The 21870-nt window shown below is 41.8% G+C and overlaps 1 protein-coding gene across 2 annotated transcripts in view; it reads left to right on the forward strand.

Annotated features, from left to right (window-relative positions):
* The window catches only part of JADE2 (jade family PHD finger 2), a 152010-nt gene that overhangs the window by 116106 nt on the left and 14034 nt on the right, over positions 1–21870 (forward strand). For both annotated transcript variants that reach the window (XM_033140108.1, XM_033140109.1), the window contains exons 9-10: positions 7718–8179; positions 20473–20590. In XM_033140108.1, the coding sequence (XP_032995999.1) occupies positions 7718–8179; positions 20473–20590 (580 nt within the window). The remainder of the gene's footprint in view (positions 1–7717; positions 8180–20472; positions 20591–21870) is intronic.

The raw sequence follows: 21870 nt of genomic DNA on the forward strand, positions 1-21870 counted from the left end.
AAAATTTAACTCTGTGCCTATATTGACTATATATAAAGTAATTATCTTGAATTTTTCAATTTTTCCCACGGCACACCAGGCAACATCTCGCGGCACACTAGTGTGCCGCGGAACAGTGGTTGAAAAACACTGGATTAGGCTAAGAGATAGTGAATGGCTCAAGGTTACCCAGTGCCCTTCTTGACTGAATGGGGATTCGAACCCTAGTCTCCCAGGTCATAGTCCAACCCTCTAACCTAGGGGTCGGCAACGTGCAGCCCATGGGCCAGAAGCAGCCCATGAAGACTGTTTTACCGGCCCACGAGCCACCCCTGAACCGAGCTGCCCACTCAGCGGGGCCCCCATGCGCTGCTCTAAACCAGTGCGGCACGGGGACTTGCCGAGTGGCCCTGGAAATTGTGTCTGCGCATGCGCAGATACTGAAAATCGCATCTGCGCATGTCCAGATGCCAAAAATTGCTTCTGCGCAGGCACAATTTTTGGCGTCTGGGCATGCCAGACGCAATTTCCAGCACCGCGGACATGCGCAGACGCAATATCCGGTGTTGTGCTGCACCAGTCCGGCCCACAGACAATCTTGGTGGGAGTGATCCAGCCTATGGCCGGTAAACCTTGCCGACCCCTGCTCTAACCATTACGTTTCTTTACATTGATCTCACTGGCTTTTATCTCATGTGCAGCTTTTTGTTGGAAGGGAAAGGAGAGAGGAGACTCCTCCTCTCCCCTCCCAGTCTCTCCATGGAGTCAAGGGGGGTTGTGTGTAAATTATTTCCCTTTCTGTCAGGTTTTGCAGGAGGTAGCAGCAGAATGTTGGTCTTTTTTATCTTTAGTTCCCAGGTAACAAGATATGCCACTGAATGCAGTTGAGTGTTCTTTTCCACTTCTTTTATCTTATCCAAGCTCACTTTGATCTCAAGGAAGATTACCGAAGTGTTGATCTCTGGGTCCAAAGGGAGGATCTGTCAAAGATTATTTGTATGTTGAGGCTGTAACTGTCGTGAGACAGCTATCTGGTGGAAGGAAAGTCATGTGCTATATGAACAGAAAGTGTGAAGCCACCACCATAACGTTTGGGGCATTGTAAGGGAGAAATTTTAAAGCAATCCCTTTTAGCCTGAAGTAAAAGCTCACACACACGTTTCTCTAAATCTTTCCAACATTTGATTCAATTCCATTTGCAATGGCTCTGGGTGGATCTGCTTATTCACCCTGCCAGATGGAGATATTCTGTCATAATGGCAACTGCTTTTGAAGAACGGAAGGGCAGGGAAACGAGACGGCTACACTTGGCAGCATTGGGTGGGGGGTGGGAAGAAAAGGAAGAATTCAGTTTTCTCTGAGACTTCATCCTCTTAGCTCTGGCTCGCGTGTTAGTTTTGAAATGCTCTGAGCTGAGTGGATTTGCATGAAAGGTCACCTGAAATGGAAAACAGGGTTTTATTGTCTCCTTTGCTGACATCCCACATTTCATAAGTCTTCATAAGACTGACAGTTGAGCTTTTGTTGGCGCTGGCCTCGTAAGTGGGAGAACATTTTCACCAAAAGAAGGGAAGAAAGAAATATGTAGATGATTCATTTGTTTAAACGTTTAAGCAATGACTAAGCATCAAACTGAAACATAGGGAAAAAATTAGAATTAAAATCTGCCCCCACTCTCATCACATTAGGATTGCAAATCTCATTATTTGTGTTGATGTAGCATCTCCATCTGGGTTTGCTTATGCAGGTGAAATTTAGCATAGAAGACTCCACAATAGCTTTATAAAATAGCTTTTGGCCGGGGGCGGGGGGTAGCTTTCCTGAAACCTTCCAGGCAAAGGGATCAAAATTCATGCAGCTCAGTGAAAGTGACAATACCCAGTGACCTAGTGGAGAAAAGTAATGGAGTAGGTAATGGAGTAATGGGGTTGCTAGGAATTGTGTTATTTGTTTTTATAATCATATGCAAATCCTTCTTCCTTTACTTGTTTTTTACTTGTATGATTATATTACAATAACCCACCCTGGAACCTTATGGTGAAGGGCAGATAAGAACTATTATAAATACATTTGCTGTTGTTAAATTTATTACCCACCCTTCGCCAACAGGTCTTGGGGCGGGTTTCAACAATCTAAAATTAAGAATTAAAAACAGTTTAACAGTTTTCAGTCATAGGAGTACGTTGGGCACACAGGCAGAGCTGCGTATTAAGCATTCTCTGAACACTCTATAGTGAAGAAGCCACACACACCTCTGTAAGAGGGAATTTAGGGGCAGACACAGAGAATGCCCTCTCCTGGGAGGTGGCGCTACCAAGAGAGCCGCCTCTGCTGATTTTAACATCTGGGAAGTGCTGTAGGAAAGGAGGTGGTCTGGGAAATATTACCTTTAGGCATTGCAACATCAATGCAACTACACTGGTTTAGAGGTTCAACAGTGATACAGAGGATCATTCACAATAACCACGTAACATATGATTTTGGTTTTCCAAGGGGCAGGGATGTGCAAGAGTACAGTACTAAACAATTCCTTTTTTGAAGAGACTTAAGTCTACAACCCTATATACACATGAGTGTAAATCCCATTGAACTCATTTGGGTGTTTTGAGTAGATACATAAAGGATTGCACTATAAGAGGCCTCCCTCCATGTTTGTTTGTTTTTCTGGGCGGAATACATTTCTGCTGCTTGTTAGAAATATTTGTGGTTGTGGTTATGATAACATTGATTGACTTGCGCAGAATGTCCTCTCAACGCACAACCAGGGAGAGGAGTTTGCCATGGAGATGGGAGTTATGGTCCAGCGCTACCTGGAGAACAGCATGTCACTGCCCTTAAACAATGAGATAGCAGTATTCCAGATAATCAACCAAGTTCTTTTTTGATAGCATCTAACAATTGCTCTCTTTTACTCTGAGAGTAATCTCACCTATTCTTGAAACTGATAATCTGTGGCCATTTAACATTCCAGTACTTCTGTGAATAAGGAAATTCAAACAACCCCAGCAACTCAGGGATTCATTATCTTAAACATTCATGGGTAAACACTGAGGTCCTGCACCGAGGACCTTCTGGCGGTTCCCTCACTGTGAGAAGTGAGGTTACAGGGAACCAGGCAGAGGGCCTCCTCGGTAGTGGTGCCTGCCCTGTGGAACGCCCTCCCATCAGATGCCAAGGAAATAAACAACTATCTGACTTTTAGAAGACATCTTAGGAAGTTTTTAATGCTTGATGTTTTACTGTATTTCTAATATTCTGTTGGAAGCTGCCCAGAGTGGCTGGGGAGGCCCAGCCAGATGGATGTAGGGTAATATGAACATTAACACAATTCCCAACTCCTTCTACCTTTCAGTATATTCTCCCCCCCCCCCCCACTCTGCTGTATGGTTTTATTCTGCTAGCTGCGCTGGAGGAGGGGAATAATGCATCAATAACGTCTTCATTATCACTTTTATGCAAGGTTCTTTGGTAGCTACTGCTGAACAGGTACTTTTCGTTGTTGACCTGTCAGCTCAGCTTGCTAATTATTTCCTATTTGCATTTCGGGCAGAGTCCCTGACAACTGCTACTTGCCATCTGTCAGAGGAAACCCAGGATGGGTGGCATTCTGTTTGTTTTATCTCTAAGGTAGCACGGATAATCTTTCCTTCATAAAAGGGCACTGTGTAGGCTGTTGTTCTAGCAAAAGTCATAAACAATTTAATAATGATATTAATACTGTTTGTGACGCAAATAGGGAAGGGAGGGGAGAAACCGAGGTGCATTTATTTCAGTAGCTTTGCTAAGCCGGAGAGGTCCTTGCCCAGCTTTCATCTCAGCACTGCAGCTAGTTGTGTGCACAACAGCACAAAGGATCTTTCCAATCACTCATTTTAAAGTACCCCCAGATGTTACTCCAATATAAACACAATTGGCTCCATCAGTAGCTATCTAGCTATGTACGCAGTAAAATTACAGCTTTGGCTACCGGACAAGAAAACTCAATCAAAGCTGTTTACTGCTGGCAAAAGCCTGTAACCTCAAAATGCAATAACACTTAGGAAAGTGACTCCGCTGCATCTTTTCAACATAGTCTCCCATCCCCAGCCCAGGTATTTATATCAGACAGGCCTATAATAAAAACTGCATGATTGCAGAGCAGCATTGCTTTACAAATCTGGGCACTGATACTGTGCATCCAGCAAAATGAATGAGAACTCAATACTCCGATCCTTAGATCATGTCTGCGTCAGCACATCCCACCACACCTTATCCCTGCATGGAATGCAGTTTAAAATATTTGGTTAGATCTGCTGTTTAGGGGCTATCAGATCACCACCCTGGACAGATTTCTGTTATTAGCTCCACAAGTGGCAGAGTGTCCCACAGCACTGTTATGGCTCTTTTGCCCTCCTTAAGTTCCTACAAATATGAGGACCAAACCTGACATGTCAGTATCAGACCTCTTTCTTTATCCCTAGGTCTGCCCCAGTCACAGGGATAAGGGTCTGCCTTTTTAGAGGAAAGGGAGTTGCTCAGGTGAGGGGGAAGTGAACTCTCTTTGCCCCAATCTCTTATATTCCCTTAGCATCATCTCACCAGATGTTTTTTCCGGAACTCAGCAGAGGAGAAAAGCACCTTAAGGGACCAGTGGGGCAGAGATAAAGCTGCACAGAGTGTGCATTTAAAACTGAACATAAAATTGTTTTTCCTTTTCCCTGAAATGCCCTCACACTCAATTGAGTATGTGTAGTATCCCAAAACGCTTCTCAACATCCTTCAGGAAGTGTACCCTTGCGTTAATGCAGTCATGGTTCTTAACAAATATATCTGAACTATGTAAACTGCTCAGTGTGGTGTCTTCAGCAATAAGGTCTTCAGAACAGCTCCTTATTGCTGTTTAACTGGCCATTAGCAGCTGGAATAGACTAATTTCTTATGGGTTATGGCTTAAATAATTACCTGACACTCTGAGCTATTAAAAAACAGTTAATGAATAGTGGGTGGATCCATGAGGAGACAGCAGAGTTACATACAGCTAGCTGGGGAATGTGTTATATTGGGTAGGAAATGGCACTTCAGATGTTGCTGCCTCGGGGAGGAGGGGGACAGAACAAATTAGCTAGGGAGGGCTTTAATAAAATTGTTTGATTTTTTTTCTTTAAAAGAACTGTTGACAGCTATTTAGCCACTGCAATGAGCGTTAATCAGTTAATTTTTATGTTACTGGCTTGCCAAAAGCCTCAGGCTCACTTTTTTTGTTTTCTTTCTTTTTTATATATAATTAGAGGACATATATCAAAGGGGAAGATACTGTTAAAGGTCCAGTCTTTCTAGGGGCATTGCAAGCCCCCCGAGAGTGCAGATTTATTCATGAACTTGTGACCCAGTCTGCGACCCAAAAATCACATTCGCTGAGGTAGTTCAAAAAGAAAAGAATGAGGTAGAAATTCTGGTCTCACCACCACCCTCATAAACACACAATAATATAATATGAGTGTTACAGAAGGGCAAACGTATGCTTCAGAGCCATTAGTACTTTTGTTGCTCTGTTTTATAGGCAAAGGCAAAATATCAACCAGAATTATTTGGGGAGTGGGGGAGAGTCTCTAAAGTCCATTTTCTTTCTACTGTTACTGCATTTTAGTACAAAACAAAAAGCAACCCACTCATTTATCAGAACTTCTCCATACCATGTTCCTTTTATATTAGGGTTGCAGAGCCTGTGACTCACCATTCACCGTTAGCCTTGCTGACTGGGGCTGATGTTTGTTGTAGCCTCAGAACATATGGAGGGTCACAGGTTACTTTTCCCTGTTTTGGCACATGCACGCCGCTCTACTCAAATGGTTAAACATATTACTTAGTTTAACAGGAGATTACTTTCTATGTCAGCAATATCTGTGTCATATATAAATACCCTCACCTTGGGTATTTACCTCCAGGAAACCAGTAGAACTAGGTTTACCACTTTGAGCTCCTTGGAGGAAAGGTGGTGTATAAATGTAATAAAGTATCCTTAATTTTTTTGGCAGTGCCAAAAAAGTCCTATTCATCATTCAGACATTACAAGTAAAATGTTTTTCTGACACCTTTTTACTGAATTCCGTTTTCCTTGCCCTTCCCTGTGTCACAATGAAAAAAGGATTCTGCAGTGTTGGAAACTGGTACCTGTGGGATAGGTTTTAATGGGTAGGAGAGGATATATTGATTGCAATTTATTCTGCCAGGCCCCCATGTGTGTGGGTTATAAGAGTTTGAAAATCCCATCTTTGGCACCCCAATTAAAAGAATAGGAATTAGTCTGCAGAGCCTCCTTTGGAGGAAGTCCAACTATGAAGTAAACTGGCTTCCCCCTTCTTACCCCACTTAACAAAGAATCAGGCAACAACTTGTAATGTAAGTTTAAAAGTAAGATTTACCTACTTTATAATCATGCTTTGCTTCACAGCAACAGTAGCAGCAAAAGCCCCATACCTAGAGCTGGAGCAAGCAGTGCCATCTCTACATCCAGCACTAGTCAAAGGAAGAGAGAAGAGAGATGAACAGGAAGTACTATATACTGCTTCTTCTCCAGGAGAGGAGGGGAAATGATGTAACACACAGCTCTCTCTACCAATTGTATTTCTATGGTCTTGAGTAGACACTCAGCAATTGCCTGTTAGCAGTACAGCTCTATGGTATTAGTCCCTTCTCATGCTAACTAGCAAGGAATATGCATTAGTTACGTTTGGCTGCTAATCTCCCACAGTTCCATAGTTCATGTTACACCATGCTAATTAGTATTACATCATAGCTAGCTGACCTTTTGACCAGCATGCTGGCTTAAAGTATCAGTAACTTTCAGAATGTGGTAAGCAGGGCAAAGGCATGGCCCTTGTGTGCTCTGAATAATTGGTCACCAGGGGAAAATATGAAGAGGAGAAATAAAAATCCTCCATCGTTCTTTTCTGATTTGTTTCTTATCAGGATGTTAATGTAGTTCTTATGCACCTTAGCTTTGTGACATCCTACAGAAATTGCATTAGCCAGCTTGGAATCCTTTTGGATGAAAGGCAGTGTAAAAACAAACCAGCAAGTAAGTAGGTAGGTAGGTAGGTAGGTAGACAGACAGACAGACCGAGAGACCTGTACTTCCTCTGGGATCCAGCTTGTTAATGTGTAATCAGTGCACTTTTCCTGCCCTCCCCCCCCCCCAAGAGGAGAGGCCACCTGGACAAGTTTTAAGAAGAGCAAAGAAAACAGCAGATCTAATATTCACCCCATCCTACATAGCACCTCTTTCTGGACATGCTTTCATTCTATTTTTGCTAGAACAAGGCTTCTGGGTGTATTCAGTGGAAGTATAATAAAAAAATTGGGAAAACTTGGCCTGACCATGCAAAATACCTGACCATCACACTGAGCCAGTTTGGTGGGACACAGGATCAGCTGTGCTGTATAATGAAATATCTCCTTGGTAAACTCAAGTAGACAGATCCCATGAGGAATGTTTACATGAAGGAAAAACAGCAAGAACATAAACGTAGCGTGTAAGCAAGTTGTAGTGTAGTGGATAGAAATGTACTGTGGAAGGTGAATAGCAAAAGAGGGCATTATGGAGGGGTATTTTTCCATCACCTCAAGAAAGGTGGGTCTGAACAGAAGGTAAATTTTTTGCTGTTGGTACTCTTGTAAAAGTGATCCTAGTTAACCATGAAATGGTTTTACAAGAATACTCAGGTCTTCGCTCTGCTTCCCCCCCCCCCACCTGCTGCAGTGTTCCATGCCTTCCTGCATCACAGCCTTCCACGTAACATGCGCCTTTGAACGCAATCTGGACATGCGGACGCTTTTAGCAGAGAACGACGAGGTGAAGTTCAAGTCCTTCTGTCTTGAGCACAGCAGTGGTGCCACTAAGCCACCAGACGAAGCACGGACGGATGCAGATCAAGGCAAGCTGGATATGGAAAAAGTAACGCTGAGGAAACAGAAGCTCCAGCAGTTGGAGGAAGACTTCTATGATCTTGTGAAGCCCTCTGAGGTGGCTGAGAACCTTGACTTGACTGAGGGGCTAGTTGATTTTGTCTATCAGTACTGGAAGTTAAAGAGGAAAGCCAATTACAACAAGCCTCTAATGATGCCCAAAACAGATGAGGTGGACAACTTGGCTCAGCAAGAGCAAGATGTGCTGTACCGACGCTTGAAGCTCTTCACACACCTCAGGCAAGATCTTGAAAGGGTGAGTAGAATTACAGGCTTTGTGAAATGTTCTGCTGTTCTACCGTTTCTAGTAATTCTTTAACTCCAGTGGCCTTGTCAGATTACCCTTAACCTAAACTTTACAGCGCCTGGGCATAGCTTCTGTTCCGATCGCTTTCTGTATACAGTGGTACCTTCTCTAGCATCCACCTCATCGAGCGCCCGTTCCATCGAACGTCTGCAGCAAACCCAGAAGTACTGGAACAGGTTACTTCCGGGTCCACCGCTCGCGCATGCGCAGAAGTGCAAACCACTCCGCGCGTGTGTGCAGACGCGGTGCTTTGTCCAGCATCCTTTTTGGCCAGCAACTTGGGCTCCGGAACGGATCCCGGTTGCAAAATGAGGTACTACTGTATTCATTTTCATAAAAATTATTACTCAAGGAGTTCCATATTTTTCATTTGCATGTCTAGATCATCCTTTTGTAAAGATAACGAGAAAGGCCCCAGCCTCCCTCTTTTCCTTGGAGCTAGGGAGAAGGCAGAATTTCCCCCCACAGCTGAGTGAGCTTCTGAGAGTTCAGTACAACAGTGGAGAAAATCCCCACCTTCTCTCCAACTCAGAGAGGAAGGTTTGGCTGGCACATGTATCCTCTTGGCCACATGTGACCAAAATGAGCACCAAACTTTTCCTCCTGTTCCTTGGGTAGCTTGTGTGACAGAGTGAAGGACTTCTGTTGGCCAGCATCAAAACAAGTCCCTGCTCCTCTTCCCCATGTGACAAATGAGGGCTGCAGTCCTGTGTATATTTACCAGGGTTAGGCCGGAATGAACACAATCAAACTTTACTTCCATGTAAACCTAAAGTTGTGGGTCCATGCTTACTCCATGCAAGCACAAAAATCAAATGGAAAAATGGGGGTAGGAATTGTGTGTGTGTGTGTGTGTGTGTGTGAGAGAGAGAGAGAGAGAGAGAGCGCAGAACAATACTATTTGTTGTAGGTCCATGATGTGGGGTGTACTTCAGCACAGACCCATTGGCTTGGTTAGAATTAACTCTTGAAAAGCTCAGTAGGGAAGTCAGAGGACAAATGCCCATAAATCCTCCAGTCCCTTCCACCCCACCACACATTTTGGTCCCTCCTGAGCATTTGCACACTGCTAGGATAGCATAGACAGAAGGGTATCTTTTCTCATTAAATTTATTATTTCCTTTGTGGTTAATTTTTATAGTAGGAATCAGTTTCTAGATAAGGCCAGGGAATGCTTTGTTAATAATCTTTTCAAAGGAATGGCCAATGTTTGTGAAGTTGCTCGGTGTAACAAATTGCGATGACAGACCTTCATCTACTTTTATTTTGCCTTACTTTTCCCCTGCTGTGTCTAGTGCAGGCTGTGCTGCCGCATGCAAGACAGTAAAAGGAAATTTATTAGAGTCCTGCTTTCTGAAGTTCCACGTTGCCAGAACTCTTGGACTCTTGTAAATTTTTCTTTTATTAGCTATGCATACAAAAACAAACAGTGGCGGAACCAACTGCGATGCTACAGAAAGTAGAGGAGATGGGGGCAGAGTTGGCACTGCATAAACAACTGAGGAGATGGAAGACACAAAACATATTGCCCAGTGAACATCTCTTGAGAAAGGAAAACACAGAGAAGCAGAAAGGAAAAGCTAGGAATGGGAAGCAAAGAGGATTTAATAGTGCATGGGAATAAATGTACAATGGGGTAAGCTCTGACAGAGGATATTTCAGGTGTCATCCTTGTGACTGACTGCCCTAGTTATGCCAGGTTCAGAGGTGAAACTGAGGAGGTTCAAATAAGCCATGAAAATATTAGATCCATCCTGATCAGGAAGAGGAAGAGGAAGAACCAAAGCATTTTGTAAAACACTGTATTCATACTTTATTTTGATTCTTTCTCCTATGATTATATGTGTGTTTACGTTAAAATGTATAGCTTGCCTTTCTACCATAAACAGTACTCAGCCACACTCTTTTTAAAAAATGCATCAATGTATATGGCGCTTCAGAAGGTTCACAGGAAATGCAGTTCCTGATCTCTCCCATGTGAAGCTGGGGGACTTTTTGCATTTTGTGTATAAATGCCACTGGGCCTTAGGAAGTGTTCTGTATGTAAGAGATGAAGCTACCCAAAAATTTTCTCTTCATGAAGGAATTTAATGCTTCACTTTAAAAAAACAAACCTTTTTACCCCCTCAAAAATTTATAAAAACCCAGCTAGTGTTAAGTTTCTTCCAACTTATTAGACTCCTGCTACAGTCTTAAAAACCGGTTTGAAACCAGCATCATGCCCCCAAAATGCTATACAGATCTCTTCTTATAATGAGGATGGGGCATCTGAGGCCATCCAGTTGTTAAACTCAACCAGTCCCAACAACATCTGGAGGGGCACAAGCTCACCATCCCTGTTTTATGATGCAATCCATGGTCAGAAACCTGTTTTCTCTGCTCTTTTACAAATATTTTAATTGATATTAAAAACTATATAAGAACCCAAATTAACTTTATCCATAAGATACAATTGCATCTAGGACAAAATTGTTCATGAAAACCACTATTGACACCATTTCAATTCAAAAGAACCAAGAACAAGAATAAGGCCAAGAAGAATACCACAACACCTGAGTTGAGGCTAATAGTGCAAGTTCTTTGATAAAGTACTAGTTTTTGTGGAGCTGGTAGAGGGGCAGGATCCTGCATTAAACAGGAACAGTAAATGACAAATCACAGGATGAGGCATAGATTGCAAAGGGGAAAAAACTTTTCCCAATCTGAAATATCATTAGAATTGGACTAAAAGATTTTAAAAGTGGAATAGAGATTTCCTGAACCAGATATAACCTTTATCCTAGATGACATGATTATGCATTGAGAAACTGTGTTGGACTTACAAGATTGCTCTTCAGCCATGTATATCCCCTTCACCCTTTATTTTCTTCCTGTAACATAGGAAAATGATTCTCTTGCTTACATTTCTGATCTCTGTAATTTTAGGATGTTGAAGCTGTGTTTTTAGACACACAACAAAGACAAACACAACAAAACAATCTTCCACTGAGAGCCACTGTCCTAAGTTCCCCCAAGACTCAGTGAATTCAAAACAATCCAACTGTAAAAATTAAAATTTATCTTAATAAACTTCAACAAAGCTTCATAATCTTTCAGATACTTGATAGAGAAGTGCAGCTTGTTTGTGGTATGTGTGTAGTTTTAGCAATGCTGGTGAAAGTAGTTACATGGCCAGTAAAATGCATTTTTCTCTTAGACATATAAATTAAGAAACTGAAAGACATTCTAACACATATCTTTCCAGAGGCAGCTGTTTCTCTTGTAAAGAGATTTCAGTCTGATGTTCACTTCAAACCATAATAAATTGAAAGGTGTGTGTCAATATATATATATATATATATATATATATATATATATATATATAAATAATATACAGTGGTACCTCGGGTTAAGAACTTAATTCGTTCTGGAGGTCCGTTCTTAACCTGGAACTGTTCTTAACCTGAGGTACCACTTTAGCTAATGGGGCCTCCTACTGCTGCCGTGCGATTTCTGTTCTCATCCTGAAGCAAAGTTCTTAACCCGAGGTAATATTTCTGTGTTAGCGGAGTCTGTAACCTGAAGTGCCTGTAAACCAAGTTACCACTGTAATGCAAAATCACATTTCTATACTTGAGTTTGAGTATTTCTTCTTACTGTTTTTTTCTAAAAACTTTTCTACCTCTAAAACAGGAGCTTCCAAAATTTCTTGAGATAATACTAACATTTTGTATGGGTTTGCAGTCCATACCATCTAGGTCTGACAGGAAAGCGTATCACTGTTAGAGCAGTTGTGATACGTTTATGCAGATAAGAGGGTATTGTCTCTCACCAACTTCCTTCTCTGCCATCCTCTTTCATATTGCTTCCTCCACCAGTTTTATGGTGGGACTAGGAGCTGTCTCATGGGACGCGGGTGGCGCTGTGGGTTAAACCACAGAGCCTAGGGCTTGCCAATCAGAAGGTCGGTGGTTTGAATCCTTGTGATGAGGTGAGCTCCCATTGCTCGGTCCCTGCTCCTGCCAACCTAGTGGTTCGAAAGCACGTCAAAGTGCAAGTACATAAATAGGTACCGCTCTGTCGGGAAGGTAAACGGCATTTCCGTGCGCTGCTCTGGTTCGCCAGAAGTGGCTTAGTCATGCTGGCCACATGACCCGGAAGCTGTATGCCAGCTCCACATGACCCAGAAGCTGTATGTCAATAAAGCGAGATGAGCGCCGCAACCCCAGAGTCGTCCATGACTGCACCTAATGGTCAGGGGTCCCTTTACCATTTAGGAGCTGTCTCAGTATAATCAAAAAGAGCATACAGGATATATTGACAGTGTGAAGACTGCCTTCTAGGGTGTTTACAGATAAGACAAACATTTTACTGTTTAAATGTAAACCTTCTTCCCTAACACCTGCTGTTCCCATTACAGTGCTGCCCAATTACTAGACCCATCCGTTTTTTAAAATGCCACAAACCTCCCATCATCCTCTGTTGGTTCACCTCCATTGTCCCACCTTTCACAATCAGTTGTCCGCATTTCTTTTAACCCGTTTTTATACCACACCATTCCCAGTCTCTGTAGTCCATTTTCACCACCAGGTTTTGATTATAAGCAGTCCATAGTATTTAGTTTAGAGACTATCTTTGCTTTATTGCCCTAGGTTACAGCCTGAAAGTTCATGTAGAGGCCCCTTGTTGGCTATCTTCAGTTACAGATACTGCAGCTGGGGAAAGTGTCAAAGGAGTTGCAAAGTGTAATCATGGCTTGAGTTGGTATAAATTTCCAGATTTGAACCTAATGCAGAAGTGGACTAGGTGAAAGGGAAGTTCACAGAGCAAAGTGGACTACCCACCCAAACATCTAAAGTTAAGGAGGGCAGAATATCTGGCACCATTCCTACCAATAGGCAGCTATTTAAGCAATGATTGGTCTCCCCACAAAAAACCCAACAAAAGAAACATCATGGATAGGTTTAAAATAAGCATCTGTTTGATCACTGAGTACCCACAGGAGTTAGAAAATACTGAAAGCCTCATCTATTAGCTGGAGGTGTCATACCTTGTAGTATTTAAGGCTTGTTCCCGTGAGCAGATTGATTCTTGTGTTATTATTCAGGATTAGCTGTCCATGTAGGAACTACTTAATCCTGTGAGTGCTTAACCAAACTTTTAGCCTGATCCTACCTCTGTTTATTCACAACTCAGTCCCACTGAGTTCAGTAGGCTTTCCTCCCAAAGAAGCATGCATATGATTACATCCCTAAAAAGCAATTGTGCAGTAGGACTGGAGCCAAACCCAGGAGCTGTGTATTATTGAAGCATTGTATTGAACCCAGGATTCGGGCTACTGCACTCCACGCAGGACCTTTGTTGCTTTGGCAATAGGAGAGCACAGTCAGAGCTGCCGTGAATAAAATTATAAATAAAACTTGCAATTATATCCTCATAAGATGATTGTTTGTAGATTTGGTGCACAATAGGCATTTTACCAATCTACTCAAACCCTTTTAAAACCTTAATGAGCATGTATCAGTAAAGTCAAGTCCTCTGCTTTTGCATATTTAGTTCCCTTTGAACTGTTACAGCACACATTCGTTTCAGGAGGGTGTTCTTCTTTTTCTGGCTAATTAGGACTTATTGAGGAATTAGTCATATTTTCAAATCACTTTTGATTGCTTTTACTTACAAACTGACATCATATTTTGTATTCATGTTACTCCAGGAAGCCTTTTTTAAAAAAAGAAAGGAAAAAAAAGAAACCACCCATTCACAAATGTGACTATTTTAAAGTATTCCACTGTCCTATTTCTTTGATTCTTTTGTCCCTCACATTATTGACCTTGATAAACCAAAATTAAGAAACTGACACAGGCAATTTTACAGGGCACTATGCACTGCCCCAGTCCATATTCCATTGTGTCTTAGGGTGGGAGAAAGCCCCCATGCAAAGCCATGTGTGTTTTGTCAGGAAAAGGGCACCTGCATGCTTCACTGGGTCAGTTTTTGCTTGCAAAACTGCATGGACGTTTTTTTTTACCTGGATATGTTAATATAGATAGGGACAACAAAGCACCTCAGTGGCAAAAAAATCAATAGATTTCAGGGGTATTTTTTTTTCACCGAACACCTTTCAGAAGCAGAAAGAACCATAAATTGTAATGCCTTAAATTCTGGGACATCAGTTACTATTGTGCAGGTGACAGTCTCCTAGAAGGGTTACATTGTAGGTCTACTCTGACATAAACACTGCAGTGAAAATGCACCCAGTCTGCATGCAATTGTCTTAACTGCACCCAGAGAAAAGAATAATTGTTTGAGTGCAGGGTTTGTCCTCCTTAATTACATAAGGAACAGGCCCTTGTTTTTATTTGTCTTGCTGGTTATTTACAATTAAGATCCAGGAAGCTCACTGCCCAAAGTCTCACTCAGTGAAGACAGAAGAAACCCAGATAATTGGGCAAGTGTAAATTCATGGTGTTTCTGTCCATATAGCTTTCAAAAAGAGCCTCTGACAAGCAAACAACTCTATTTACTAATTTGGTTCCAGCTAGCAGAGATTAATGGTGAGGGGCAGATCAAAAGTGATGTTAGAGATACACAGGCTCCTAAACACTTGCACTGTTTTGTAAAAGCTTACCAAAGAGATGCATAGTCATGGATATTCAAGGCCTACTAAGGAGATGGATATTCACCGCCCCCCCCCCCAAAAAAAAGCAAGGGGGAAGAATGAAGAATGTTATGTGAATATCATTCTATGTCTGTATAAATTACTGGAAATATCATTGAGGCCATTGTACATTAATCACTCTAGTGAGACAAAATCGAAAATTCTTTCTAGTAGCACCTTAGAGACCAACTGAGTTTGTTCCTGGTATGAGCTTTCGTGTGCATGCACACTTCTTCAGATACACTGAAACAGAAGTCACCAGATCCTTAAATATAGTGGGGGAGTGGCTGAATTGCAACTAATCACCAAACTTAAAACCATGGAGAAACCTGGTTTGAACAAAGACATTGGATTCTTATCTCATTATACATAACAAAGCCATCTTTAGCCATCTCACCCCTTGCCTTTCCCTGCAAGACTAATTGCAGCCGTTTAGAGTCCTCAACAGGTTTTCCACACTTATCAGCCTATCACCCATTCCCACCACCCTTCTGAGTAATACCCCTCCCCACTCCCCCACTATATTTAAGGATCTGGTGACTTCTGTTTCAGTGTATCTGAAGAAGTGTGCATGCACACGAAAGCTCATACCAGGAACAAACTCAGTTGGTCTCTAAGGTGCTACTAGAAAGAATTTTCGATTTTGTTTTGACTATGGCAGACCAACACGGCTACCCACCTGTAACTAACACTCTAGTGAGAATTAACTTTTCCTCCCTACTTTCACCCCATTCCACAGTTTTTCTTCAGAAATACAATGCAGTTATGAGGGGGATTTGTTTATTTACACACACATGGCCTAATCCAGTCAATTGGCATACAAACATGGAATCAAGCCTCCACATGCACAGTCCCTAGTTGGAAGAAGATTCATAAACACAAGTAGATGTAAACAACAACAACAAATATATTTATACCCCACCCATCCGGCTGGGTTTCCCCAGCCACTCTGGGCAGCTTCCAGCAGAATACTGTATTAAAAACATGGTAAAACATCAAACATTAAAAACTTCCCTAATCAGGGCTGTCATTAGATGTCTTCTAAAAGTCAGGTAGTTGTTTATTTCCTTGACATCTGATGGGAGGGCATTCCACAGGACGGGTGCCACTACCTAAAAGGCCCTCTGCCTGGTTATATGCATTTGTGATCCATCTATCAGGGCTGCACATGCCTAGCCCTATTGGGAACTTTCTTTTTTCTGGAGTGGGTGGGAAGGAGCTGAATATAGTCATTTCCCCTATCTTGGACATTGTTCCTCTTGTGCAAATACTTCGCTGAATTCAGCACACACACACACACACACACACACACACACACACACCTTTTATTTACTTGCTTAAAGATCGCTTCAGGACTTTTTAATGTAAATCTGTATACAAATTTAATGAACTAAACATCATGCAAGACACAGAGTTTGTGCTTAAATTGGTTCAGAACTTCGTTTTTGTTTTGCTTATTTTGGGTTTCCCCCCTCCCAAGTGCCTGATATACACAATTGTGAGTAAGGTCCTGATTAAATACCACAGTTTCTTAAAAGTTTGATGCAGGTAGGAGTTGGCAGGGATTCTGAAGGAGGGGTCTCCAGAGAGATTTTTGTTATGTGAATAAAGCTTTGTTTTCATACCAACTGCTGTTATTGTTCATGGGCATGAGTGTGGCAGCATTGCACTGGGCTTTAATGAATCAAAATTTGGCCCAGTTAGTATATGAATGAACCAGGGCAGACTTAGGCCAGAAGCGGATGGGTATATTTAGATGCCTGTAAAATCTATATTTACTTCACACTGTGCCTCTGACAGTGTGTGACAGCGTGGCTTAAATCATCAATGAAGTCCTGTTAGAGATTAGCAACAGGCTTTTCATGCCCCTGTACTGATTTGGAAAAGCAAGTGTTAGAAATCAGGAGCTCTTCTGCTTGAAGAGTGATCTTGAACTTCAGGGGTCAGGGGTTGAGGTCTCAGACCCCTGCAGTTGCCTCAGCATGATAATGTGTCAGGAAGTAATTTGATGAACAGCTCTTTTTGGTCTCCTTGATCTGTGTCTGGGCTTTTCTCTCTCCTGAACAGCTATGCTGTCGAAACAGGATAGCCAACTGGTACAAGGTTTTCTTTTACCACTGACATTCCCTCTGCATACAGTATTTATGCTGAATTGAGCTTTTCTCTGAGGGGAATTTCTTACAACTGGGTCATCAGTCACTGGTGAAATGACAGCAGCTCTCCTGAAGGAAGCAAAACAGAAATGACCTTTGGATGACTGGGTTTGTTTCAGAAACACTGTCATTTGCTGTGCACCTGCCAGAGAGAAAGGTGGTGGTGTTTTGTGTCGGTTTTTTGTTTTTTTTAAAAAAGCATTTGGAAAATTCTGTGGCAGATTGTTGTCCGTGGGGACAAACAAAGCCAGTAGTATTAAACCACAGCCCTTGTCTTAGCACTATGAGGAGTTGTGGTTTTTTCCACTCCTTGTAAACCACATTCTGTAGCCAAAGTCTGTTAGTGTACCGATCATGGTTTGTTGGAGTGAAACAAACCATAATCCCTGGTTCAGATATAACACTAAGCCAGAGTTTCCTCTGCATGCTAGCAGGGAGCCAACAAATAGTCCAGAAAGATGCACTCGTGGTGAACCATTAACTGTGGTTTACCATGCCATGCAAAGTGGGCCACTGTATCTTTTTGACATTTGTAGATCAGTCCTGCTCCTCAGGGCTCCAGCAGTGTCTACAAACTGAGTCTTTGCTGAATAATTCTCTTCCACTATACAAAGCTTTTGCTAGCAACACAGGACCTTTAAACGTAATGACAGAAAAACATGCTGCAGTTCTACTGCAGAATTCCACAAAAGTACTATTTTATATAGACACATCCTGAAACAAGCTATATAATTAAAACAGTATGATTTAATTATATTAAACGCATCCTATAGATGATGTGATTTTAAAGTTCATTCCTGTTACCAGAGCCATGCTCAAACAAAATAATGCATTGCACCAATAGCTCCATCTTTGTTGGAAGGAAGGACAGCTGGTCTGCCTCTGGTCGCTGTAGGCACAGTAGTTGCCTGTTTGAGAGCAGTTGTACCATAGTGGCTGGATTTTGATCTTGGACATGGATGTAGAAGACCCAAAGTCCAATCCTTTCTTATCTCTTACATTAAATGCGTCATTATGTCTCAGCCCTGCCTGGCTGACATTGTCATATGAGAAGGATAAAATGAGACAATTTCATCTCTTCCAGCCTAGAACTTTGTTGTGCCCTGCAAATGTAGGGTAGAAAATTTTCTTTAGAAGAAGCAGAAACTTATTTGTCAATAATTATTAAAAGATTGAAGACGCAACAGAGGTTTTCTTACCCCAGTCTATGACTCATTAATATTTGCTAGTCATTGCAATTACACAACTGTCAACACTTGTAGTAAGTACTGACAAACATGCCCTAAAGTTCACTCTTATGCCAGGCTATGTGAGGTTTAGATTGAGTGGCAATGTCACTCCACTCGTCTCTGCTGACTGATTTGACTGGCCACCAAACATGTGCACAGGAGGGCCACTGGTAGCCCCACAGCAGGGTTTCATTGGATCTCAAGGTGGATCATAGCTGTCTGCATCAGGCCCAGTCTGGACCCAGTTGCTGTTTCAGACTGGAGCAGGTGTGGGAACTGGGGTTGGTCAACCTGCCCACCCTCCTCTCTGCTGTGACTGCCATGAGTGTTTAGACTGCAGTTGCAGTGAAGGCTGCACAGCTCTGCAAAGCCTTGTCAAGGGAGTGGAAGAGTTAGCACTGCAGCCTTAGTTACAACTAACATTAACTGCATTGGGGTGTTGGCGTTTACTAAAATGGTCTTCTAATGCAGAGCAGACATGTTAGCTGCAAACATTTCCCAAAGGCTTCAATATCTTGGGCAGGACTTTTTTTCAGCCGGAACTCAGTTCCGGAACCTCTCAGGTGGGCACCATTGCCATTATAAGAGAACAAGGGAGGTATTCATGGTGAATTCTGGCACCCATTTTTCTAGACAAAAAGCGCTGATCTTGGGTAACAGACCATCACCCTTAACTAACAGAGACATAGGTAGCTTACCGCATTTTGCTTCCTCTTTAAAAGAAGTTACTTTGCCTTTACCCAGCACCAGCCATGGTCTATATATTTTGTTTATAAGAGTTTGTAAGCTTTCTTAAAGTTTCAAAAACATGCGAAGAAGCAGTTAAATAGTCCTTAAAGGCAACCTAAAATTAACAAGGACCCAGAATAAATATGATCATTAATATTTCCTTTGTTCCTGTTTTTCTTCTTGGAAGTTCTCCTGATTCAGAGAAAAGGGTCTTGAGAAAGTGAATTGTTTAACTCAATTTAATGGCAAGATCTGGGGAGACTCCCCATCCCCCAAGAACCAGCCATGTGTAAACTGGAACGTGCAGGTTAAGATATATTTTTTTGTAGTAGTTTGGAAACTGTAGGATTTAATTCAAGCCATCTTATTTTAATTATCTTAACTAATATGCTTTGATTTTGGTTTTATTTTCTTGAAAATAATGTTTAAAGAACTGTTTTTGAAATGATTAGTTCTGTTCATTCCTTGATCCCTTGGATAGTCTTTACACCACTGTCTCTTCTCTGTTTCCTTCATGAAGTTCTCTTACACAGTCCCCATTAATTTCAGTGGGTTTTGCATAACTCCCCAGTGACTCTTGCCCCTTGTATCTAAAATGGGGACAATGATGTACTGCCAAATGTTACTATGAGAAAAATTGAGAAGTGGATTGCAAAATACTTTTTACATTAAAAGCATAAGTTCTGCCTGCACTAAGGTATAAGAAAATATAGAGACTTATTTGAGAGGTGTACTGCTTCAGGTTTCCAACAGGGTACCTTCTGACAAGTGCAATTTGCACATTTCACCTTCCCTCATTCTTTCACCATAGTTCTTGCTCTCATAACCAGAAGAACCGCCACTTCATGGCATGTGTAGTCCTCTCTCCTGCCCTCCACAAATCAACTCCATTCCCGGATTAAGACAGGACAAAATATTTGTGGCTTCTTCTCTTTGCAAACAATTGCTGCTTGAAAAGGTAGATAAGCTACCCCCCCCCCAAGCCTATTACATGAATTAGATGCCAGACGGCCTCTGCTGATGGTCAAAGGCAGCTTATGGCAGCCTTTGCCTTAAGCCCAGGTATAGAAAACCTGCCACTCTCCAGATATGGCTGGACCCCAACTTCCTCATCCTCAGCCAATTTGGCCAGTGGTTGGGGATGGTGGGTATTTCACCAACATCTGGAGGACCACAGGTTACCCATTCCTGCTTTAGGTTATTGTCAGTTATTCATAGGTGTAGGGCTGATAACTGATCCAAGAGGGAGGTGTTTCTTTTATTGGTGGTTTCTTGCCCGCAGTATTTGCATTATTTGAACTGCCTCCAAAGTGTACAGGAATGCAGGCATGAAAGATGGAGAAACAAAGTGTGCCATGGAAAGATTTGATCATGATAAACAAGAGGGCAAGGATAAGCAGAGAAATGGGGTGGCATTTTAAGTAGCTGAGATGCCAGCGGATTTTTGTCAGAATTCACTACTAAAGTAGAAACTGGGTTTATTCTGTTTTGCAGGTTAGGAATCTCTGTTACATGGTGACAAGGCGAGAGAAAATGAAGCACTCCATTTGCAAACTCCAGGAACAGATCTTCCACCTTCAGATGAAACTTATTGAGAAGGACCTTTACCCAGGTATATGTTCCTTCTGGGGCCCAAAAAACCTACTGTCAGCATAATGATTATTGCTGATGTGTTTGCTGACATTTTAAAGTGCTATATTTATTTATTTTTGGTAATGGGTATGTATGTGTTCCTGTAAAAATGCATGAATTCAAGAGCTTAAGTCATGTGCCACAGTTTAATTTCTAAATATAAGGTGCCCCTAGGGACTCAACTTTGTTGGATGTCATACTCACTCCCTCTTACACTCGCTCAATCCAGTTTAAATAAGGAACGGCCAGATTTATTTTAAAATTTAATGTCACTATGTTAAGTCATAACATGACTCTTATAAAAACATATTTCATATTTTTTTGTTATAATAGGAAACTACCACCTAACCATTCCAGAGAATTAATTATTATTCATTTGTAATGCCAAGCCATGAAAATCTGAAATGGTACTACTGTACAATTAATTGGTTTGCCATTGGCTACCCAGGGCCCAGCTTACTTACACAGTAGAAGCTGTAGCTGTTTAAAAGGTAACCCAGTGTGTCATCACCCAGCTATTAATGATAAGCAACAAGGTTCTTTCTGAACACATATGAAATCATCTTAACATAGTTAGCAAGACATCAGGGCAAATCCTTTAATTTCCTGATTTGCAGAAGAACCTGATATTGCAGCTCCTGCTGACCCTGTGCAAATAAGCCATATGTCACCTCTAAGGGAGAAATTAGCTAGAAATGCTAACTGCATTAGTTAATTTCTGTTTAATCAACCTGGCCTGTTATGAAATCCTATTGCAGAAGCATGCTGTTTACTTCCCACCTTCTTTGGATTATTATTGCTCATCTTCGCCCCCAAGGCTCTAGACTCCAGTGTTTTTAGTGGCAGCATCTGGTTCACTAGCATGGTTTGCCAGCAGTTGCACTGGCTTCCTGGCAACTGCCTCTGGCTCCATTAAGGATCAAAGGTTGAACTGCTGGCAGCTGATCTTTTTGCTCCTCTTTGCTCTTAGCTTTATCTGCAAATTAAGTTGCGGCTATCTGTTAATAAAGAGAGCCTTAAGATGTATGCAACCATCGGAAGATTTTAAAAATAAGCTCATTTGAAAAGGCACACACCCAGCCAAAAAGCACATAGTTGTTGAGTCCATATCTTGTAAATTAAATTTAAAAAAAACCCTTTTGCAACAAGAGCACAGAACCCAAAACTCAGAGCTTTGTAACATTTTCTCCAGAAGGAGCATCTGGCTGCCTGGCAGAGTTTCCAGTCAGTTGTTGTGTTTGTGGCTTTGGAGCCTCCTCA

Source organism: Lacerta agilis, chromosome 2, assembly GCF_009819535.1.
Source record: "Lacerta agilis isolate rLacAgi1 chromosome 2, rLacAgi1.pri, whole genome shotgun sequence".
Classification (NCBI taxonomy): domain Eukaryota; kingdom Metazoa; phylum Chordata; class Lepidosauria; order Squamata; family Lacertidae; genus Lacerta; species Lacerta agilis.